The sequence below is a fragment of the Phalacrocorax aristotelis genome, chromosome 2 (assembly GCF_949628215.1).
Source record: "Phalacrocorax aristotelis chromosome 2, bGulAri2.1, whole genome shotgun sequence".
In the NCBI taxonomy this organism is placed as follows: Eukaryota; Metazoa; Chordata; class Aves; order Suliformes; family Phalacrocoracidae; genus Phalacrocorax; species Phalacrocorax aristotelis.
In genome coordinates, this window is record NC_134277.1 from 157867199 (window position 1) to 157891495 (window position 24297).

General features: G+C 39.8%; 1 protein-coding gene across 8 annotated transcripts in view; it reads right to left on the reverse strand.

Annotated features, from left to right (window-relative positions):
- Positions 1-24297, reverse strand: part of CYRIB (CYFIP related Rac1 interactor B) — a 100623-nt gene that overhangs the window by 16867 nt on the left and 59459 nt on the right. For 4 of the 8 annotated variants that reach the window (XM_075085829.1, XM_075085827.1, XM_075085834.1 and 1 more), the window contains 2 exons: positions 13400-13436; positions 722-804 (listed from right to left, as the gene is read on the reverse strand). In XM_075085829.1, the coding sequence (XP_074941930.1) occupies positions 722-794 (73 nt within the window). In that variant the 5' untranslated portion in view covers positions 795-804; positions 13400-13436. The remainder of the gene's footprint in view (positions 1-721; positions 805-13399; positions 13437-24297) is intronic. The other 4 variants (XM_075085826.1, XM_075085832.1, XM_075085833.1 and 1 more) reach the window with 1 other exon arrangement.

The following is a 24297-nucleotide window of genomic DNA, read 5'->3' on the forward strand; positions in this document are numbered from 1 at the left end:
TCACCAGTGACTAATTCTGTCCTGGTACACCCTAGCACCCGTGTCCTGAGCAGGAGTATCACGCTGAGGGCTAAGTAACATATTTGCAAACATTGACATGGGAGCCATGCCACAGATTTTCACCTGATGGGACAACAGAAGGAAAGAGCTTTAATTTTCTCAGCCCTCGTAATTTTGTCAGAAAGCCATTATAGAAAACTGCATCGAGATAGCATTTTCTGCATGCTGAAGCGATGTAACAAGTATGCCACAGATCTTTTACACGAGTTGCCTAAAACATCTGTGAAGCTCAGACAATTCCACTTTGGACTTTTGGATGTAAAAAATGCACATTAACTGAACCATGGATCAGGAATGATTTAGTACTCACTCTTGTATAAGACAGGATTACAGTGAACAACTGCTCAGCACAGATCACTAAGGCATATTGACAGAATTTTTCATTTTATGATTATTTGATTTGCAGGCAGATGGATGGACATCACTGACCACAGAGACCCAAAATGACTATGCACAAGGAAAGAAAATTTACACAGTAGCATGATGGTGGCTTGGCTACTACTGGAGGGGGGAAAAAAACCAAAGGAATGGAAAAAACACATGCAACTATTTTCAAATTGCAGATTTGCAGCTGAGTCCCCTAGCCTTCACTGCAGCAGGGAATAGCAACCCTACTGTTACCATTTTAAATGCACCAGCTGTGAAGGGCCGAGAGACTTACTTTCAAAATCCAAGAAAAAATGTGCTGCATTGTGGTCTATGTCCCTGGTTAGCACCTTAATGAGATTACCCATGCCAGCAAACCTAAAAATAAAAATGGCAAAATAATTTAGTTCCGATAATCATTTCCTACTTTAAGTACACGCCTGGGGCTCACCAGAGCAGGGCTCCCATTAGGGTTTGCACACTGGATTCATCACCTTCTGGTAGGAAGCAGAAAACGTGCACTGTACAGTACATTTCCTCTTCTCAGGGAGGGGTGATGATCGAAAAATTAAGAGTTACAGCTTTGATGAAAATAAAGATCTGAATTACTGGCTCTTTTTCATCTTTGTTTAATACACTTAAAGAAGTGCATTACCTATGGTGACTGAGAAATTGTTTTGCATAACTGCAGCAACCCACAGCCAACAAAGCCATTGCTGCTTAGGACACAAGCAACCTCAAGTGGAACTGGTGTCATCATAAGCCTGAGTTTTACTACCTCTCCATAATCCAAAGCAAATTTCAGAAAGCCTCTCAATAGTAGTCATCTGTGGCCAATGAACAGTTTTTCCCATCAAATCACAAAGTGACAAGTTAAATGCACTAGACTTTTCCAAAAACAGGAGATGATCAAGTTTCAACAGTTCTTCTTATGTTTGCTGTCACATCCCAGCTAAAAGAAATGAGAAGTGGAAGAAAAATTAAATAGTTATTAGATTAATCTAGGTCCGATAAATTAACAAAACAGTTTCAAACATTACCATAAGTTTCAGAAATTGATACCTTCAGTAGGACTATGAAAACTGCATTTCATATGAAGGCAGCCTTTTCAAGGACCCTCCCATGTTTTACAGAGGCTGAAAACATACTTAAGAACCACTGCCTTCAAATATCAGGAGTTCATTGTAGTGCTGCTGGAAGACAAACACAAGTCACTACCCAAAAAGCTGATTTCAGATTATTTAAGAATAAGCCATCAACAGTCTGACATCTGGATGCAAGCGTAAGATCTAAAAATCAAGTTTTAAATTACTGTAACTATACCAACCTACAGGTATATGCCCTTTTTTTTTTCCTGATTTTTACTTTTATTGAAGACTGATGTTTACTTGCAGGGAAAGTAGCACAACCGTAGGAATTATTAATTTGTTAGGAATCAAGAAAACTAAAGCAATAAGAAGTTAAAGCAAACTGTCTGGCAAAAAAAAAAGATTTCAGAACCTGTGTTGCCAGATTTTTTGAATTCCATAAGAAAAACACAACTGGTATGTGAGGGAAAAGCAAACTAAAAACAGCACACAATTTAGTTTTCAGGATTCACAAGATTCAGCAATAAGTCACACAATCACAGAAACTAGAGAAGGAAGCAGGAATTAATCTGGGATTGTTGAAAATCATGCAATCTTTGCTCCAGCAACTAATTACATTAATCTTTGCTCCAACAACTTCTACAGAATGACCAAACAACAGTTAAAAATCTAGGTTTTTAGAAAAACAACTTTTGAGTGTAATCCAACTGATCACAGTGGATTCTGCCCATAGGACCTCATCACTAGGTGTACGCTTGCTTTTTTGTGCACTCCACTTTCTCTGCAAGGTCCTGAACCTGGGTCAGGGCAAACCCCGGTATCAATACAGGCTGGGGGATGAAGGGATTGAGAGGAGCTCTGCAGAGAAGGACTTGGGGTACTGGTGGATGAAAAGCTGGACATGAGCCAACAATGTGCACTCACAGCCCAGAAGGCCAACCGTATCCTGGGCTGCACCAAAAGCAGCGCGGCCAGCAGGGCGAGGGAGGGGATTCTGCTCCTCTGCTCCGCTCTGGTGAGACCCCACCTGCAGGGCTGCGTCCAGCTCTGGAGCCCCCAGCACAGGAAGGGCATGGACCTGTTGGAGCAGGTCCAGAGGAGGGCCACAAAAATGATCCGAGGGCTGGAGCACCTCTCCTGACAGGACAGGCTGAGAGTTGGGGTTGTTAGGCCTGGAGAAGAGAAGGCTGCGGGGAGAACTTGTTGTGGCCTTTCTGTACTTAAAGGGGGACTACAGGAAGGATGGGGGCAATATCTTTAGCAAGGCCTGTTGTGACAGGACAAGGGGTGATGGTTTGAAACTAAAGGAGGGTAGATTTAGACTGGATATATGGAAAAAATTTTTTACAGTGAGGGTGGTGGGGCACTGGCACAGGTTTCCCAGAGAGGTGGTGGATGCCCCATCCCTGGAAACCTTGAAGGTCAGATTGGACGGGGCTCTGAGCAACCTGATCTAGTTGAAGCTGTCCCTGTTCCACTGCAGGGGGGTTGGACTAGATGACCTCTAAAGGTCCCTTCCAACCCAAACCTTTCTATGATTCTCCTTCAAACACCAGAAAATGCAACTTCTGCTCCCTAAGCATTTGAACTTAATTTTCTGGAAAGTCTGATCAGGTTTCCAAGCCTATGAGAAACACCCATTATTTAAGGAAGTTTTAAATTAGGATGTCCAGTTTAGACATTTATCTTAAAAGTTAATCCATCAAAACTTGTTTCTTCAAAGAGGCAGCTTTTCCAGAGCTTTGTATTCCGTAGCTTAGTGAACTCTTCAAACGCTAGAGCTGCAGCGATGCTGTGTAAACAAGCAACACCAGAAAGCAGAGTAACTACTCTTCTGTATCTTGCAAGTGTGTTCTGTAACACAGGACTGAAAAAGCCACTTAGACCACCCCCCAACAAGGACATTCATAATCTGGGAAAAGCTGAAATACAGAGGCATTCTTAAACAAGGATTTTCAACAGGAGCAATAAAAAGCAAAAGTACAAACTGCCTAATGCTGACTGAGTCAGTAGATTCAGATTTAAAAACCAAACCTCAAACTCAGAACAGTATTACATATGTCAATTCCAACGTTAACAAGGGAGTAGCAAATATAGAGCAGTGAATAGTGTTACCTGCCTAAAGAGAACTCCAACTATACCTACAAGTACTGCCAGCTTCAGCTCTTCAGCTGCACTATCCACTCCTCCACCAAAGTATTTTCAATACCTCAAGGAAATGCCTCTATGTAGGTTCTGCCTTCGTTTTGATATTAACCAGTCTCCTAAGAGTTTACAGGGTAACGCAAGTGGTGTATATATTGGATAACATTACTTCTGAAGGTCAGAGTAGGGGCATGCTTACAGGGTTGGAATATTTTGAAGGTAAGTGCACAGAAGAGCATATAGCCACTGAGGAACAGTTAGTTTAATTGAACCCCTACCACTTCCTAAAATGAGTAAGGGGTCGGAGACTGTTTTACAATACAAATACCTTCATTCAGACCTTCATCCCTCAGAAAAGTTTGCCAATACAAACATACAGTTTCTTTTCTGGGAGTGAGTTTAACAAATAGAAAAGCGCAACAAAAGGTTTGGCGCTACAACGAAACAGTAGATGCGAAACAAATTCAAGCAGAAGACACAACGGTCCTAATGGTAACAGTTCAGTGAACAGCCTCTCTCAGAGAAGGAGAGAAATTGAAGATGATGAGAATGGATTAATGCAACTTCAACAGCAACAAGATGACGGCGTGATATAGGAGTACATTTCAATTTACATGACTACAAAGCTGCATGAACGCTTGTTGGTGATGAAGTTCATAACAGACCTCTTCCCTCATGCATTCAGCATACTGAAGTAACCTTGATAAGCTTTACTCACCAGTTTCTCATACAAGATCTGCAATCACATTTCCTTTCTCAGCAGCAAAACATTCACTGTATATTCAGTATTTATGGAGTGAATGGAAATTTAGCAGAAGCTGGACAAACACAATACTTTTGAAACTTGTATCAAGATGAATTCTAACACTTAAGGATCTCAAGTATTCCTTAATACTGGAAGATTTTCTGTTTTAAGAACTGTGAAAATGACAAATCCTCCAAGTTTTAACACAAAAAGTAAAACTTTAAGAAGCTAGAAGCAGCTTGAAAATTCAATTTAGTAGAAGTTGAGATGATATAATTGATCTATCATTTCTTGGGAGGACACTCTCTCTCTCCTTAGCATTCAAAGCAACAACACAAGATCTGACAGGAATTTACGCTTCTGGCGAGGCTAAGCACTAGTGTGTCTCTAGCTCTGAAACAGCCTTCTAGAAAGACGGCTTGTCATTTGCATTTCTGCTGGGCCCAAAACACCTGAAAGAAGGTCCACTACTGGCTCTAATATTAAAGATGCTAATATGCATATAGTAAAAGAAACAGTCTACAAGACTAGCCGTTACAGTTATCTTCAGGGAACTCTTCTGCTATTTCATGCCCTTTAAAAGCATGAGCAACACAGATGATTTCTGTAGTTCTGTGAAAACTTATCTTGGTAATTAACTCACCAACAGAGGCATGCCCAGTCAGTAATGATTTTTAAAGTCCACAACTTCAGCTGAAGTAGAACTACTGTTTTTGAAAGTCAGGTGTAGTTCCAGCTAACTAGCCCTGACGTTGAACCATCACTGGCTAGTCAAGGACATCTTCAGGCACTAAATGCATCCTTCTTGAACACACTGCCACATCAGTCAGCCCCAGTTCAAGAAAGATTTGAGCCTGCATAAGGACCAAAGCCAACAGCAAGTACTGCTGCTGGTTGAGTTTTATATCCTGCTTTATTTAGCAGGGCTTTGTCCCAGAGCCAAACAACTGACTCTGAACACTGACTGGAGGTGACTTTTTTGGGTGGTAGCACACCTTTTGACCCACAATTGTTCCAGTGCAACTGGAACAAAAGCCACACTGAAGCTGTAATCAAGAAGATTTTTGCGTATTGCAATCACCAACATCAAAATATTCACATGCCCAGCCTTAAGCACAGTTTAGGTCACTACCTATTTGTTCTTATATAGCTTCAGATTGTCAATCTCTGTCCAATTTTATTTGGTATTCTCATACAGAATAAAGTACACTTCAAAACTTGGAAACTGGTTTTTCTCCCAGGTTGTCTTATTGATTTTAATATTTTTTAGTGTAGCGTCCAAAGGTAACTCATTAGATAAACTGACAGCATAAGATTCAGTAAAAGCATGATTTAGGCAACTGAAGTTTTCTCTTGCAATAAACACAACATTGTAAAATCAGAGCAGAAAAAAGCCCACACTAGTGTCTGTCAAAAAACTGACTGTCCCAATGAAGCTGCCCGGAATCCCTCCTGGCACGCTCTGTACTCCAGCACAGTACTCAAGCCACGTGGAGCAGGTTATGGGAAATCAGAGCACAAGCCAAAAAACATGGTTTAAACTTGACCTACTTGTAGAGGAAGACATACGGAATGCCACATTTGATTACAATGATTCGGCCCATTACAGCCTTATGGGGTTATATGATGTTGCGTGTCATGTCATGATCAGACAAGCGGAAAGCAAAGGCATATTTTCAAAACAAGCCTTGCACGCATGCCCTTCATGCTGAAAACATCCCTGACACGTTTCATTTTTTTTCCCCTAAGCTAAGCCCAGGAGAAGTTTTAATAGAAATACATGATGCAACTAAATTCAGCCGAGCACTAAAGAAATTCCCCCCCTCACACCTGAAAAAACCCTGTACATTAACAAGGATTTTGCTTGCAACTGGTGAGCAGCTGGAAAACTTATTTTGTTAAAGGTAAAATACTACAAAGACATTCATAAGTTACATTTTTAATTTTGCTTTGTTCTACTGGAAGAATATGATGCTTTCAAACTACTTTAAAAACCCCGGTCAAATAAACAGAAGAAAAAAAATGTTTGTGACCACTGAAGAATGCCTGCTTCAGGAATACATAAGCTCACCTTTTGGGAAAGCATACACTGTTCCCATGACTGCTTTTAATAAAGCTTAACACTGAACAGGGCTATCCAGGCTATGAAAACGTACTCCACAAGAACCTCATATCCATGCTCTGAGTCTGGAGGAGGAAGCTAAGCACAGCACTATATGGAAAGCACATCTAAGGAAAGAGCAAGCATTTTCTTCCAGGGACTGAGTTTTAAATTTTCATGTATGTGTGGCACAAACCTCTGATTCAGAGGTATTTTCATAAAATAGTAGGTGAAAAACACCACCATTAAAAGTCTTACATTAAAGTCTTAACACTACAGTGTTAACAGTTACAGCATTACTACATAAAAGAAACCTAGCTCAATGTCTCCCTACACTATTTTTCTAGAATGATAACCCTATCAGCCTGGCAACTGTTTCAAGGCTTACTGAACATTTTCTGCCTATAGTATCTAGCCATGAACGGAAACAGGGCGGGGGAGACAGGGAATATGTGGCTGCCCACACCAGCTGGAACCCAAGGTAGCCCTTAGCAACACACGGTATCACAGGGCGAACAGCCTATAGGATCGAGGGTAGCTTTCTCTCCCAAAGAAGCAGTTAAGCTTCACAGGCAGTGAGAATATATCTGACCCCAACCTTAAAAGCTAGAGCGTGCTGCAGAGATGGAAACAGGCTTGCAAACCACACTGCAAGAATCGCTCTTTTCACAAAGTCATGACATTTTCCTTGGATCCAAACATGTTTTCCTAGTCTAATGCACATTTATTTCTCTTCTGAGCACTGCTAGGGAAGATGCCTGCGCTGGTTTTGGCTGAGATAAGAGTTAAATTTATTTCATAGTAGCTAGTATGGAGCTGTGTTTTGGATTTGTGCTGGAAACTGTGTTGATAAAACAGGGATGTTTTGGTTCCTGCTGAGCAGGGCTTACACCGAGTCGAGGCCTTTTCTGCCTCTCACCCCACCCCACCAGCGAGTGGGCTGGGGGTGCACGAGGAGTTGGGAGGGGACACGGCTGGGACAGCTGACCCCAACTCACCCAAGGGATATTCCACACCATAAGGTGTCACACTTCGCAATAAAACTAGGGGGGTGTTGGCGGGGGGGGCTGCTCAGGGACTGACTGGGCATCGGTTGGTTGGTGGTGAACATTTGTCTTCATTTGCATCACTCGTCTTTCTTGGATTTTATTTCTCGGTTATTTTCGTTACAATTTTTATTATTTTCTTTCAGTTCTTAATCTGTCTTTATTGGAAGGGTAAAGGTGAGAAAACTCATGGGTAGAGATACTCTCCCCCATCCCACGGGGGAGGAGCAAGCAGCTGTGTGGGGCTTGGTTGCCAGCTGGGGTTAAACCACAACGCCCTCTGACACGTTCTAATTCCTACTACTGTTATTAGTGGTGTTTAAAGTAATAAAGATCTGTCATTAAACAAAATCCCAAAGTAATAAAATACGTTGTCCAGACAAGAAATAATTATTGAGGTAACAGTAAAAAATAGTAGTTATCACTCATAGTCTGAAAAAAGAGAGCAACACATGGAAATTACCAGCTTTAGATTTAGGAAGGATAAGCTTGGTGCTATTAGCTTAGAACAAGTTAGACTTTGGATAAGCTGGTCTCATTTTCAGGACTCATCATAGCTATAACAATGTTAATATGGGAATCAGTTCAGATACCGACATTTAACTGCTGAATCAAACACATAAGAAATGCCACAGCAGTCCCCAATTCTGCATAAAACACAATTTCATTCATTGCTGGACAATTTGGTCTAGCAAATTAAGATTTCGGCAGTTTTTACATACACTTTTACAGCATACTTCACAGTCGAAACCTATGCAAAGATTGGTGCACTGCTTTCCACTCCTGACACCTAGCGGTTACTCTTCTACAAAACACTAATTGCACATTCACCATAATAAAAGATATACAAGCAAAAAAAAAACCCACACTCCACTGAATTACTGGGGCTTCAATCATAAATATCTGAATAGTAGAAGAACAATTTATAGTGCCAGATGGAAAATGTTTCTGTATAGGCAAAGTAAGCATTCAGGCTATCTAAAGGCTGTTTAAAAGCTGCCTCTGATGGCAGTTCTTTTGGCTAAATTGACTTTGATACAATAAACTGTTTTAGTTGAAACTGAAGTTACTTTTTTTTGAGATCACACATCATCAATAAAGTCTCATTTTCTGCACAAAACCGAATTAAAAACTTGTCATATCAGGAAAATGGAGGCCTGCCACGGAAAATAGTCTAGTGAAAAAAGGCTCACATTCCTCAAAACCAGAATTGTAGAGTATGGTCAGGTCAGTGTTTATTCAGTCCATTTTCTCCACTTAGAGGAAATCAAGGGAAAGGCACTGAAGAATCCACAGTTCCTTTAGAAGAGGCACTCTTAAAGCCTTCTTAATTCAGGAAACTATTAGTGGCACAGCTGACACCAAATAACTTATTTGATGGGAGCTACAATAAAACAAATAAGTGTGCCCACACAAGTTTGGAATAAACCCCAAATTGTCTGGAAGGATTGCTCTGATTTTTGAAACACAAATTGTATTGAAAAGGGGAAAGACTACACGCTGAAAATCTGCTCTGGTTTACCCTTCAATGAGTAACTGCACAATTCTTCCAAGAGTGAATCTGTGCCTAGAAAATAATTGGATATGCTTTCCTCTTTCAAAATGATACAAACTCAACATGCTTTCTAGCTTAATTCTGTACAATGCTCTTTTTAATTCAATTACATTGCAACCATCAGCAAAAAAAAAAATTACTGTTTTTTTGTTCAGGGACTTTTACATTTGAATGCAATTCCCACTTTGCTTTTTCCTTCAAAGTCTGACATCTCAAAAGCCTTTTGCAGTGCTGAACCTCCTCCAACAGAGGTCACTACCTTACAACTTGATCTTCCAGAGAAAGGGAAGCTTGTACCAAGTGTGTTCCTACTATCTTGGTGCCTTACAGCTCCGAGAGCCGGCAATTTCCCTCCAGCCCAAATATTGCATTTCAGCCCATGATGTTGTGACATTATCACGGAAACTGTGGCTGATCTTGAAGTCTGTCTTTTTTCAAAGTAAGCTGAGAACATTCTATTTTTATCAGGTACATAAAGAGGCAAAAAAGCATTTAAGATGCGGAAGATTTACAGACTTACTTTGTTCTTTTACAGAAAAGCTTCTTACTTACGGAAGACAATACACATGTTAAAACTGTGCTATACTACCACATTACTAAGAAAGTTTCATATTTTAACATCAGCCTGCAGTTTAACAGCTGTAAAGCTTGTCTCCAGAAAAACCCAAACCAAAACAATCCAACAGTAACAATAATTTGTATGGTAAGACCTCCTCCTGCCAGCTTTTCATCTCAGTGTAAACAAAAAAAAAACCCAAGCAAACTACAACAACCCACAAACCTACAACTTTCATCTAACAGCTAGAAAAACATCTTTTCAATCCTTAACTTCACTGTAGAGCCTAGTCCAATTGATCTGTGCCACCTTTTAGTTGGTACTTCACTTGTGAAAAAGCACTCCTCTTCAAGCCAAGTTTTATTTGGAAATGTGTTTTCTTTCAATAGCTGAACTCCCATATATAAAGAGTGAGACTCCCGTACATTTCAGTACCCAAGCTGGATGAAGTTGCACTGAGGCTCTGCCAAACAGCCTTGGTAATACTGCCATCCAATGTACTAGGACAAGGAGTACAATCATCTGCATCGCTCTTTAATGGTCAAATGATATATTTTCTTTTAGTTTGGCTCCGAACTGTTGCATCCCTTCAGTGCCCTGGCTTGCAAATCGTACACTAACATTATGACAAAATATCTAGTCATCAAGCTGATAAATATAAATTATTCATTGACTTATTCTATCTCCAGGGATTTTTCTGGAACGTTACAGTACTAAACCGCAAATCTTGTGTGTATGAATCTGACGCAGACTGTCCATCTGCAAATTCAGTTCAGTGAGACACTAGCTCTGAACTACCAAGGACGAAGGGAAGTCCTATGGCCTTTCAAATCAGGTAGCTGGAAGGGCAGATTGCCATATTTCAGGACAGCTTTCTGATTATTCTGTGGAGTTGTCTTTTTCTGAGGCACCAAAGTATGCTTGCAGGATATAGAAGGCGAATGAAACACATCAAGTTACTGATGGTACAACAGAGGGTGACCAGCAGAAAGATACTCCTTCCCGTCCCATTTGTTTTCAGAAACAGTAACAAAACAGAGAGGCATTAGGCGGGGTGGGGGATGAGGGGGGATAAAATTGGTCCCTACATGTCAGTTTACTTCAAAGTTTCACAAGAGATTTTTTGCAAGATCAAGATTCTACAGCCATCTCTGATACTTCCAGTTATGTCTTCATATAGCCTCATAAGGCACAGTATCAACTGTTGTTTTTTTTTTGTCTAGATAGTTTCTCTTTTTAGAAAGCTAGTGTAAAAAACCAACCAACAAAAACCAAACAAAAAAACCAAAAACACAAATAGACCACATTGGTCCAGATTCCTCTAGCTGTGCTAAGTTTGATCATCTTTTACCTCATTTTCCATCCCTTCCAACATGCCTCAAATTTTCTGTTAATTATGAAATCAGTCTAAAGGTGTCCCATAAGCGTAAGACAATTTATTTTCATCCACCTATTGGAAATAGAGGAATATTTGCTGAGCTCCAGTGATACCATACAACCTGCAATCCATTAAGGTCAGTAGTAAGTATGCAGAATATCGTGCAGAGTTATGACTTCCTGCACCAGTCCATCTGTAAACTCTACAAGTCCATCTCGTCTCGACTCACAAGGAGTTTGCAGTAGTTCTTGGGGAAAATCAGGTACATATGCAGAACAGAAAGCCATTAAAACTGAATACATTCAATTATCACATCAGGCTCAGAAACATACTTGGTTCTAGTATGTAAGTGTTCTCAGGCCACCACCAATACATGCTGCCCCTGTTCCCACTCTTCTCTAGGCATCTACTCATGTTGGAAGGTTCAGCTTCTATTGGATATTAAGCTTTTTTTCAAGTTTTAACCTTATTGAGAAAGCGACATCTAGTTAACTTTGCCCTTTGCTTCATGAGGCTTATAAAATTTTCAACAGTCTCCAGATCTTTACAAATGTTATCTTACTGGTGTTTTCCTACCGAAAGTGATGCTTGGGCAGGGCTTCTGCCAGTCCCTTCAAACACTTCACACTGGTGATTCCCAGCTGGTTTAAGATGCTGTTAAGCATTTGGCAGCTACGTTGTCTCAGCACAGCTGGGGAAGGTGAAAGCATCAGCAGACAGACACCTGAACTTTAGGGCTGCTGAAGTGGGCAATGTCACCTTGGCTTACGAACATCTTCCCTTCAATACCTGAAATACTGTTTATTCACAATTTCTTCAACAAAAACAGACGTTTCTTGCCACGTGCTATAGCTGTTCACTGGACAGCCTTCCTCCTCCTTCTGCAGGCAGTACTGTTCCCAGCAACGCTGCTTGAGTTTTGCTAGCTTTTCTGGATGACACGCACCTTCCTGAGCAGAAGTAGTGCTGTTCTAGCAGAGAAATAAGTGGGTGGTGTGAAAGGATGAGGAGCAATACCAAGTTCGCACATGCAGAGGGAAGCAAGATGGTGACTCCAGGAGACTGTATGTGGCGAGACAGACCCACGGTCTGACTCAGCTCAGTGACTCTTACAGTGCATCCTTTGCAAACACACACGATGCTGTAAATAGAAGTCTGCAGTAGTTCAAATTACAACTTTGCTAATACACTTATCCGTGATTTTGGAAGTAAAGGTTACCAAATGAAAGAGGTACTACTACTGCTGGCACTGGATGTTTTCCCATTAGTTTACTGTAGATTTGGAGAATATTGCTGTATGCTTGCCCAGTTCCTAGACTTATTCCATAACCCCAGAGAGGCAAGACAGTAGGCTAGAAGGATTGTTGGTCTGACCCAGCATTGCCATAAGCTCTCCCAAGAATTACAAAAACATGATATAAATCTCATCAAAACAAGCGATACTGAGAAAATTATTTTAATACATCAATTGTGCACTAAATAAGGGACAATTACTTTAGCGACACATTTATAATGTTGTATATTCTTGATTTCTGAATGGAGTATTCAGATAGTTTTGGACACAGCACTTGGAAATGTTTTCTATTGTTTTCAACAAAACTGATGACAAAACAATTTAATCAGCTCCCCAGAATACAAAGAGCTTTTTGATTGGTAGCATCACCTTCCTAATTTGGCAGAAGATAGTTAGCTGTGCTGGCACAGCACAATAAACACGAAGTATAACACACACTTTATGCAGTAGCTTAGATGACAAGTAGCGGGTTACAGAACTAAAAGCTAAAACCTTCACATAAGCGTACGCTACCTCTTCAAGCTGGCTCAGAATACTGGTTTCTGGTATAAGTCATCTCATTCTGAAAGGATTTGGAGCTACACAGTAACTTTACTAAATAGTCTGAGAAAGAAAATTCACCAAAACATTATCTCTTCATTAACATCTTCCAAGTTTATGAACAATCTTCCAGGATAAGTTCTTAAATGTGGCCAAACTACTATACTCTGTGCACACTAAAAATGCCTTTATTGAAACAATGGGACTTCTTTACATTGCTACGGTGACAAGTTTCCAAAATCATTACCAGGCTGTGTGGTGAGGTACCGCACAATAAACCCACACACTTCCAACCTTGCTTAGCATCATTAACCACAGAGAGGCATAAATTAGGTTATAGATCAGGACTTCCAAGGGAACACTAGAAATTTCAAAAGCTGTAGAAGCAAGTGGGGGAAAAGGAGTTCTTGAAGAGAAAACTGCTAATATTCAGCACAGTCCCATTTTCTGACCTTTAACATATTATAAATTTTTGCCTCGTATATGTCAGGAGAGTTTTCAAGCAGGTTAAGTTTCAATTCTTACCTACAGCCAGTGCTGCACTCTGTTCTTGGCCTCCAGTCTGTTTTAAAAGAAAGAGAGATTATGAGAATTTATTCTTTTGCACCGGAAATCTTAAATGTAATGCTATGTGACGTAAAAGCAAACATGGATCTGTTCCAGACGCTACACAATTTTTCTGGATCTACTTCATAAACACAGTTCTGGATCTATATGCTACTGTGACTGTTGAAAAATGCGTTAAAAACTGAATGCAGAGCTGTGTTTTATCTTCTAGGCATATAAATAAATAGGGAACAGTTATTCAGCAAACATATTTCTAGGGGAAAAGGCTGCTGGTGTATCCATAAGGATACATATCCCGTAATAAATTACTAGAGAGTCAAAGGTGCAATAAAATACTAACGGCAGATTGTTCCACTTGCATTTCACTTTGCAGACAGAAACGTTAAAAAGAACGAGTAACTCAAGATTCTTAACCACACAAATCAGCTCTTGAAAAAAATTCATGGCTTGCACGCTGACCTCCAGAGAAGGCATTTTCAAGTCACCACTGAAAACAATCTGCTTAACAAAGAAAACTCGCCTTCTTGGACAGCCTCAGTCTCTTATACACATTATTAAACACAATCTTAAGGCTGGTGAAATAATTATGTTAATAGCTCAGTTTAATAGTATAAAGGAGAAGATATGGTGTACTACAGTATCTCATAAAGCTTCACAGGAAATAGTGTAACATTTCACTTCATAGGAAATAAGAGTGTAACAACAAAAACTAGGGAAGGCTCTGAAGATCTACAGCGCCATAGGCAAGACGCAAGAGTGGAGACCCCAGTGACAACTCCTCTTCACAGCCCACAGGACTGAACATAAGCAGAAAGATGACTGTCATACACTCTTACAACTGTAGAAGTTTCTCCTTTCCAGTGGATGCATCCCTCTCAAAGAGGTTTCCCCCTTGGCTAGGATTTCTGAGTAGTATCTGCTTTTTCTTTTACTAGTTGGCTTCAGCTTCCCTTTGCTCTCTCAGTAGTAAGCAACAGCAGTACTTCAGGACAACAGCTGCTTCACAGGACAAAGAGATGGTTAATCCTCATAAGAGCTGTTGCAACTTCCCTAAAACACACACACTCTCACTAGGCTTAAGTATTTTTTATTTTTTTTAAACTTCCTCATGACTGCAGACTGCTCAATTCGTGCTTTGACAGAAAGCAACAAGAATCAAGCACCGACGGGACAGTGGACAAAGCAGTCAAAGAAAGGTCAAAGTGACAAACCAGACTATAGAAATAAATATCAAAGTAACAGAAGGAAAAAAAAAGCCAAACCAAAAAAAAACCCACTACGGCAGCAAGGCTAGGGACTTCTTTAAAAGAGCTTCCTAACAGCATTAGTTCATTACTAAAAGCAGTGTCTAGATTTCCTGAAGGTAAAATTATTAGTAAAAAAACCCTAGAATTGCTCAGCTCTTACACCTTTCCAGCCAGAGTACTGCACTTACAATCACAAGCACTTACCACCTGCACGAAAAGTGTGCTGATGCTCAGATAGTTTGTCCTGACGGCTTCAGTGAACGGCCTAGTAGGGCCATTAGGGAAAAAGGAAGCCACCAGGAAAGCTGAGAATTATAGGTCAGTTGGACTATCATCAATAACAGGCAAAAAGATGTTAGCACAAGAATCCATTAACTGGATTCCTATCTTTTAGTACCAATGAGCATGCCTTCATGAAAAACAGATCAATCAGACCGAGCACATTTGATGCTATCAACTTGGTTTATACCAGCAAGCTGATAGATATTTGATTTTTGCACCGTGTGGCTTCACATCGCACGATATTTTAAATTTAGAGGTTAGCACTATGCAATATAATAAAGCACTGTCTAAATGGATAAGAAATCGACTTGCAGATCTCTAGCAGTCAGTGGGGAATGATCAGTGAACATCCATTAAAAATGGTCAGATGTGAATTTAATGGTGTGATGGATTCTTTACACAATTAATTTTTGCACTTCCAGATGCACCTTAATTCAGACACAAAAGAACCTAAATGAACAGTCGCCTATTGTTAGGTTCGGAGCGCATTACTTGGGTTCTCCCAAGTAGTACAGGGGATCTGCAAAGCATACAAGCTTCCTTCTGACGCTCAAGGTTTCGATCAGCAGATTAATATAGAAAGAATACCAACAGGCATCAGATGAGATGCGTATACCATATAATTTAAGAGGTAGTGAAAATTGAATAATACAGAGCAAAGCACTTTTCCAGTTGCTTGTGATTCTGAGGCAGCCAAGCATTTAACATTATATTGCAGAGAAAAGCAGCTCTGGGCAGGAAAATTACCTTTTATTCAATGTGTTAACAGCTCACGGATTTTGTTAAGCTTTTTTTTTTTTTACACCATTTTATTGAGTGCAACAGTGGAAAGATTAATGCATCCCATCGTAGGAATCTCTATTACACGTCCCCCTTCCCCCCGACTTGCAGCCTAACTCCATCACAGCAGAAAAAGGTCAAAGCATATGCTAACCTCTCAGGCCAACTACAACAGGAGTTCAAAGAATTGTCACAACAGTTGGAGAACAAATGTGGAAAAACACCTACAACCATTAGAGAGGAACAGTGAATCATCTAAACTGCAGCTATTCATTTTCAGAAGACAACAAAACCAAGCATCATTCAGTTTGTCAGAGGAAAAGCCTGTAGTTGATACAAGTCAAAGGGTACCCAAATATAAAGACGCACTAAGTAAACTTGTCATCATTGTGGATAACAAAACTTGGGGAAAAAAAATTAGTAACTGGCTAACCACTGAATAAGCCCTGTGTTTTGGGTGTCCACCTCATATTGGAACTGATGCTGCTTAGCTCAGCAGTACATGAAAACAGATTTCAGAAGAGAAAAGCTAACCGTTAGCATCCAATATGAAACCAATGTCTTTTGTCCAACCCTGCCTGAAGTAATTAAGAAGCCTCTACACACAGAGTTGTCAACACCTGACAGTCAAGATTTGCTACAAGAATGGTGATTTTGCAGGCTTTCCAATGCTATGGTTTTTCTGCCTATTAAGAACTGAAAACATTGAGTAGTAAGAAAAAATCAACAACTTTACAACAAGAGCCTGAATTACTTTGTGCACTCAATTGGTATAGGGAACTTCGGAAAGAATTACTTCATAAATATTACACCACTTGTTAAAGAAAGCTTGCACAGGATTCACATACTCCATGTGAGGTATTAGGCACTCAGGCTTTAGCAGTCTTCAGAACACAATCCACTGTTTTCACAGAGCAAATGTTCAAACTGCTTGTTTGAAGTTCAAGCTTGCACCAGGATTTCCCTCAGGAAGTATCACCAACTTGAACTCTGCGTGAGCCAGCGGTGGCCTACAGCACAGACGTTCTCAGTCCATGAATCTGAACAGCCCTTTGCATGCTGCTGAAGAGAGCAGGCCCTGGCTCAGACTGCACTGCTCTGGCAATTTTTTAACACTTCTCTCTTGCTTCAATTACAGACTTGAAACGTAAGTTTGAGGAAACCACTCAAAAAAAATGGTTACTTGCAGAAGCACACATTAGAACATAAAAGCCAAGCCCAGTCCAAATCAGAACCGCAAGTCAAATACATCCCGCATCTTGTGGGTAATAAAAAAAAAAAAAGAACACTAAGAAATGTTTAGTATTAAAACTTGATTTTTACTTTAGTAACAATAACAGATGGCTAAGCTATAAAAAATAAATCATAGCTAAGATCATGTTTCAAAGCAAGTTTCGGGGCATCTGCAGATGAACCCATGGTTCAATGCTAAATAGATGTGAACTCCAATGTTAACATCAGGGATTCTAAAATAAGATTCTGCTATATCTGTATGGCACTCAAACATTAGGGTAAGTCTATGCAAAGGTAGTCTATTGCTACTGCAAGGTGACCTTAGTTCTTTATAAGAAAGCAAATCTACTGGTTGCCTGCTATAATTTGCTATAATAAACCTTTTTGACTTCTGGGCTGTAGAAAGCTTCAGCTCAGATCTTTCTTCTCCATTCATTTTTATTTATCCTTCTGAAGCTAAATTGTATCTTAGAAGTCCATTGTTACATTAAGACTTTCCCTCTCCCATGTAATTTCTTACTGCTGTCTTAGAGTATTTTGTAGTACTTGCTACAGTCAAATCTGTGTTTTAGGTGTATAATTTAACATTAGAAAGGACGATCTGACATGAAAGCTTTCTTGGCAGTTCCCAACCTGCGTTAGACACCTGTCAAAAGCACACGTTATACCTTCTGTCCTTTACTGACAGATTAAAATGCACTGATGCCAATATAACTCATTCTACATGGCTGTATTGGCATACAACTCTTCACACCGTGCATCCAACCATTTAGTGGCACTCAGTTCCACATGCTAAGCTAGGAGTGCAATTAACTGCTGGGCATACTCAGGACAAGCGAGGTGCAGAAAGTACCGTTTCCGTTTCTCTAAAGCTTAGTTGGAAGATTTGGCTTCAAAAGGAATGTAGCAAAGATCCACCAGGTTTGCTTTGAAGAAAATACTTCCAGGAAGTTTAGATGCTGCACTATAGATTAACAAGAGGGGGACAAGGTTATATATGTATAGCCCTTTTATGAAAAGGGAAAGCCGCAGATAACTGTGAAGCTTGTATGGCATAAGAGGATAGTCACACATATAAGAGTAATATTCAGCATGGAAAATGTATATTTCACCCACTTACAGGTATGTTTTCCACAAAAAACCCCATTACTTTGGCTTAGTGGAAACAGTAAAATGAACTACCATAATCCTCATTTTTGCATCTTGTCAAAACTTTGCACAGAAAATAAAAGCTGCAAGTTGAAGACCAAGTACAAGGCATTTTTGCAACCAAATGAGAAAGTTAAATATTTCCAAATAATTTTTTTCACTTTTCAAAGGAAGTGAGAGTATTAAATGTTAGGTAACCAGAAGACAAATAAGGGCTTTTAGGAAAACAGGGGTGAGAATTCTTTGGGTTGTTTAACTTGAGGTGGGGTTTTTTATTTTTGTTTGTGGCGATTGTTTTTTGGCAGTGGGGTGATATTTCAGTCCAGGCTACACAACTTCCTGTATTACGAAAAGAAAAAATAAAAAGCCTGCAAGAATTATTGAAGCTAGTCCTGTGTTTAGTAGTCAATTATTCAAACAACTGAACTTGCTATTTCTGGTAGCATATTATCTTCTATATTTCTTTTTATCTAAATCCTGAAGTGATTTCATACCGGGTATATTACATGAGCAGAATTTTTAAGATCTACATAGCAGTCAGGTTTTCACTCCTCAAAAAAATACTTAAGTATTCCTAAACTAGGAGGAGATATTGGATACCTTTACACTAAATGATATTGCTGTTTGCTATCTATTGCACATCTAACTTCCCTATGACTACTTTGCATTGCTATTTTTCTGCAGCTGATGCTTCCTTTGATGTTATGCTGTTAACACCCAGTTGTAAAGTGTTCCTGAATACCAACCCAGTGATTCAACAGCTTTTTTTACCTCAGCTATACAAATGATATAATTTTTTAGGAATATGGCAAAGTTTAAGACAGAGTTCTGACTCAATACCAGCACAACTGAAGTGAAACCATAGCCTGGTCCCAGGAAGTTTGCAGCAATACTCATCCACTTGCACAATAAAAACAAGACAAGAAAAGGTCAGAAGGGCTTTCCCATTCAACATTATTAGTAGTGTATTATCAGCTCTGAGCAACCCCAAAGCCCATAGCCCTATCCAGCAACACAAACAGAAGAGCCCTTATTACTTATAATCTAGATTTCTACACTTGGAGTAAATTGCTTTCCCCAGGACTATACTAAGTTGTAAGAACAGAAAGGAACTTCTATCATGAAAGGAAATCAACCAGAGAAGAGGGTTACTTACCACCTAAAACATCTTTTACTTGTTTTTACTGAGTTCTGACTATGAACTTATTCCTCAACAGTATCAGAAATTGAGAGCTGAAATCATACTTAATGCTCTGATAGGTAAGACTGTAAGAATCCAGACCTAAACTGATTATTCCAGATTTTTTAATTACTCCAGATTTCAAAGAACATACACTAGTTTTTAAAAAGCTTGAAATGCTCTTCCTATGGAAGCCAACAGCAGTAAGTTTCACTCCATGCTTCTTACTGACTCGAGAGCTGAGCAGGTTAGAGGTAACACCTTAAGCAGTTTGCTTTAAAGCTTCTTCTCCCAAAGGTCCCAGTACTGTCCCACTAAGCAAGTCTCAGCAGAGGCAGCTCCTTCATAGTAGCAACTCATGCACATGACAGGAGGCAACACTGTAAGAGTGACTCCATGATAAGAGCCTCGGGATGAGCTGCAATGTCTGCCAAGAAGGATCAGAGGAGCCCTGCTCTGGCCAGAGTAACTGTCACATAGTGCTGGAACAAGTAAAAGCACCTCCAGTTTGCCCAGGAGTGCCCTGAGCTCTACCTACACACCTGCATGGAAAGATCTGTGATAACTTTCAGAAAAAGGGAAGACTTCAGATCGGCTAAACAGTAATATTCCATTAATAGAAGTTTCAGACTATTCTAATACAAAGAAAAACATGTGTGATTAGATGCCAGTGAAAATTATAAACAAGAATACTTAAAACAATCGTATCAATTACTAGCCGTCCAGAAATGAAGAATCTAACAAAGTTATTTTAACCTGTGACCTCAAATGTTTACTGGGTAACATTTAAGATGGAAGCATGCACAGAAGTCGCAGAAACCAGAGTAACAAACACAAGCAACATAATATGGGATTGCCCAGACCCAACTCCTAGGGACCACTGCGTGTATTCAACAGCTTTGTCCAAGAGTCAGGAAAAACAACCCAGGAGCCATACAACATCATCATCCTAGTTCCTGCATCGTAATTTAATGATACTGAGTCTCAACAGCTGCACAGTATTTCTGCTTAAGTTTCCAAAATAAATTCCATGATGAGCTACAAGGAAGCAAGCTGCATCAGGGGAAGTTCGCATTGGGCATTTGGAAAAGGTTCTTCGCTGAGAGGGTGGCCAGTCCCTAGAACAGGGTTTCCAGGGCAGCGGTCACGGCACCAAGCCTGTCAGTTCAGGGAGCTCAGGGAGTGTCTGGATGATGCTCTTAGTCACATGGTTTAGTTTTAGGTAGTCCTGTGAGGAGCAGGGAGTTGGGCTCGATGATCCTGATGGGTCCCTTCCAACTTGAGATATTCTGTTACTCCAAATAACAGAACTGCAGTTATGTGGTCAAGCAGTAAGATGAATGTTACCCAGATCTGAAGGACTACATGTCCAGGTCACTACAGAGTTAAACAAAAAACACCCCCAAACCAAAAATCCCTACCAAAAAAGCACTCCCCACAGAAAATTGGGATCTCCTTTAACAAGCATTTAAGAGACTTTCTGTAAGTCAGGAAGCGAAATAAGCAACATCTGACATTAACCTAATAAAACAGACCACATAAAACATAATACAAAAGTCCAGTCACCTGTCCCAACAAGCACAGCTTTTCAGGTCAAATGTCTTTCTGATGAGAAAAGTTTACATATTTTGGTGGTCTGTTTAGAAGTGACTTTCCAAAAAGTCAAAACAACCCTTAAATTAACGTCTGTGATTCAAAGGCTCATTGGACAAACAGAATTAAACAGTTCATGTTGTCCTGAGCAATTATTTACAGGTGGAGAAAAATAGCAGCTTTACTTTCATAATCAAATCAGCATTGCTGAAGTCTCAAGCAGAACACAGTTTACTAAATGAGCCATTAAACCAGATTCAAAACTCACTTTTTAAACTTACACTACTAACTGTTGCAGGACTACTGCATGTAAAGGAAGTATATTTTGAAAGAGCTCTATGCTGAATTCTGCTTGTTTACAGTAAAAATAAAACCCCTTTCACCAATCATTTGCAGATTACTTCCAACTTCATTCAAGGTTTTAAGTAGTTTTATGTCCGCTGTCAAAGAAAAGATACTGCATTACATTGCATCAGCGCTGGCAGATTATTTACATTAATTGCTAATATGTAAAATGTATTAAAACAATTAATTAAAAACCACAGGATTGCACAAAAGCTTTTAGCCCCTCTGTTCCCATGCTATCACAGCCAGCCACATTAAACAAGCCCCAAGATAAAAATGCAGCGAAGAAAAAGGAAACAGACCACTTTGGCCTAAAAAGTAGCCTGTCAGCTACTCCTCTTCCTTGCCTTCGATACCAGCATTAATACAAAATAAATGCATGCTGGTAGAACATCAGTAAACGATCAGAATCTCTATCAAAATATTTTATAGTGAGTGTCAAAACCACAGAAAGTCCTTAAGCTCCATATACTAAGAATCATTTCAACAAACCTGCTTTCACACGGACAGGAGATCAATTCAAGAAGCTCTGCTGAATTGCAAATAGAATTTATAGGCAAACCTACAGCAATATATTTAGAGCAACGCTACCAAAGGAGATTGTTTTTAGCTTGTGGCACAAGTGGGAAGTACAAGCGGTTTCAGTTGTCAGAAAGACAGTAGTTCTTCTTCATGTATTTACAGTATATAGCTTCATTGTGACAGATTATTCTTCTGCCCCGACAGCTCCCACATTACCCTACTGTTGGTATCTGGTAGGCTCTGCGGTGAAAGCTTTTCAAGTTGCTCAGAAGCATTTGTAATTTCACCACTTTCTACGTTGGTTACATCGGTTTCCCCTAACAAAAAAGTTCCTTCTGAAGGCACACATTAAAAGCTGCATATTTTAACACCTATTTCCTTGTTTAATAGAGGAAACATTTAGCACTGAGCAAAACAAAAAAGAACCTTGCTTTCTATTTCTTACAGCATGTTTGACTTTATATAAACTTCTGAGACGGTCAAAGCCATACAGAAGCCCATAACACGTGCAATATGGCCTTAATACTGTATCTCCTTCTGAATGAGGTCCTTTACTTCTAACCTTTCGTACGCACACAGGTATGGGGACAACTAGGAAAACCTTCCTGCTCTTTTTAAGTTTAGCACATATTAAGGGATTTGCACTAAAACACTGAAATTGTTACCGAAGAGATTTTTAAAGATTGTCCCCACAAGGAAGCAGAATATTTGAAATGTGTCAGCCAGACAAATGCTCCTCTTATAAGAGCTATACAAACCACAATAAAGTGTTCTCAAATTTAATAAGAAAATGCATTCGCTTCCACTTTGCAAGCATAGTGCTGAAGGTGTTTTCATGTTCATTATAATTACCACAAAATGCAAAACCTGTTAATCCACAAACACTGCAATATCAGTGCTGGAACAGGGATTCCACATGTTAATCAGTTTGCTCAAAACATCTCCCCATTGTCATTACAGGGGAACAATTCTGAATTGCATGGAAAGATTTTTTAAATCTTCAAGCGTGCAGACAAGTTTGAAATCCATATGAGATATAAAGCTATAAAAGAATGAATAAATATCAGAGATGATAATTATTTCCTTCTTTTGCATATAAAGATCTTTTCTGAATGACTGACACTCTGGAAAAATAATCCCATACAAGTCAGTCAACGTTAATGAAAAAGAAAAGCTAGTACAAGAAAAATAGGGCAAACACTAAAATGCTGTATGTTCTTCAGTGTCTGTCATAATGGACAGCTGAAACATCCCAGCCAGAAGAAATACCACCTGGATGACACAGACACACGTCTTATACAACCGTTTGTGTTAGTCTGCACCACACCAAGGTCCAGCGGCTTAGTATTTCCATCTCTGCACCAGTCATGCAAGACACAAACACACTCTGCCCCAAGGGATGCCGTGTTCCTGTGCCACATTCTCTTTTCAGCATGTTCCCAGAGGCTGGGGCCTGAGCTGAGACCTGGGTCAGGTCTAAAATGTGGCAGAGCTCAGCAGGCTCTCAGCTGATGTCTTCCCAGACCAAAGTTAATGCTGGAAACAGTGAAACCAAGTTTATGCAGCACTACCCTGAGCTAAAAAGCACTGCTTGGTCCTAAAGGAAATGCTGAATTAAGGCAAATACTTTACCCCAGTTGCAGACAAAGAGCTACCTTCTAGAGTTACTCAGTTTCACTCAGCATGGCCATCCTGTTAAACTTCGCTCTCAGGGAGAGACATGAGGATGATGGGGTGGGAAGAAGGGAAACGGGCAGAGGACCCCTCATGGCTAGGCTAATGAGCTTTTCAATTTTCTGTATAGGGCAAGCTATGCACTCAAAATTTAGTGACAGACATATTTATTCACTTATGTGATCAGAATAATCCAGAGGATTAATGTAAAAATTACTATCAGATAATTACAACGTGGTTCAAAACTTGTGTTGGTACCACAGTGCTTTGGTACCTCAAATGGTGACATACTACATGCCAGCAGTTCTTTCTCCTGCAAATTAAGGCACACGCATTTTCAAACTGGGTATTTGAGAAGGAGTCTCATACACATTTTGGTGTCAGGAGCTGCTATTTTACAGAGCCAGGCAACAAAGGTCTTGAAATTATCACTCATAAATAGCTATATTATACATGTCACCTTTATATAATAAAAGATTACATAAAGTCAAACTTTTTTTCCACTATGTCACTTCTGACAGATGTGAGTTATTGACCACTATAAGCCTCCAAAATTTTGCTATCGTTAATCTAGGTTTGGCAGAGTAACGAAGTATTTTAATATTCTCCATGAACCCTGGTTACTGGCTACAGCTACACAACACAACTTCATAAAGTTATTTTTGCTTATAAAAGTTTGGCAAATTAACTGGCATATGAAGATTAATACCGGATCTGTAAATATTTGGCTCTCAAAAGCTTAATGTTTCCTTACTGGCTAGAATGCTGCTTCTTTCCCTGTTCATCCTTGGACCCAGATGCATCACCCCATTCTGGGCTAAGAAGCCTCTCCTGACACAAGTTTACTTAGC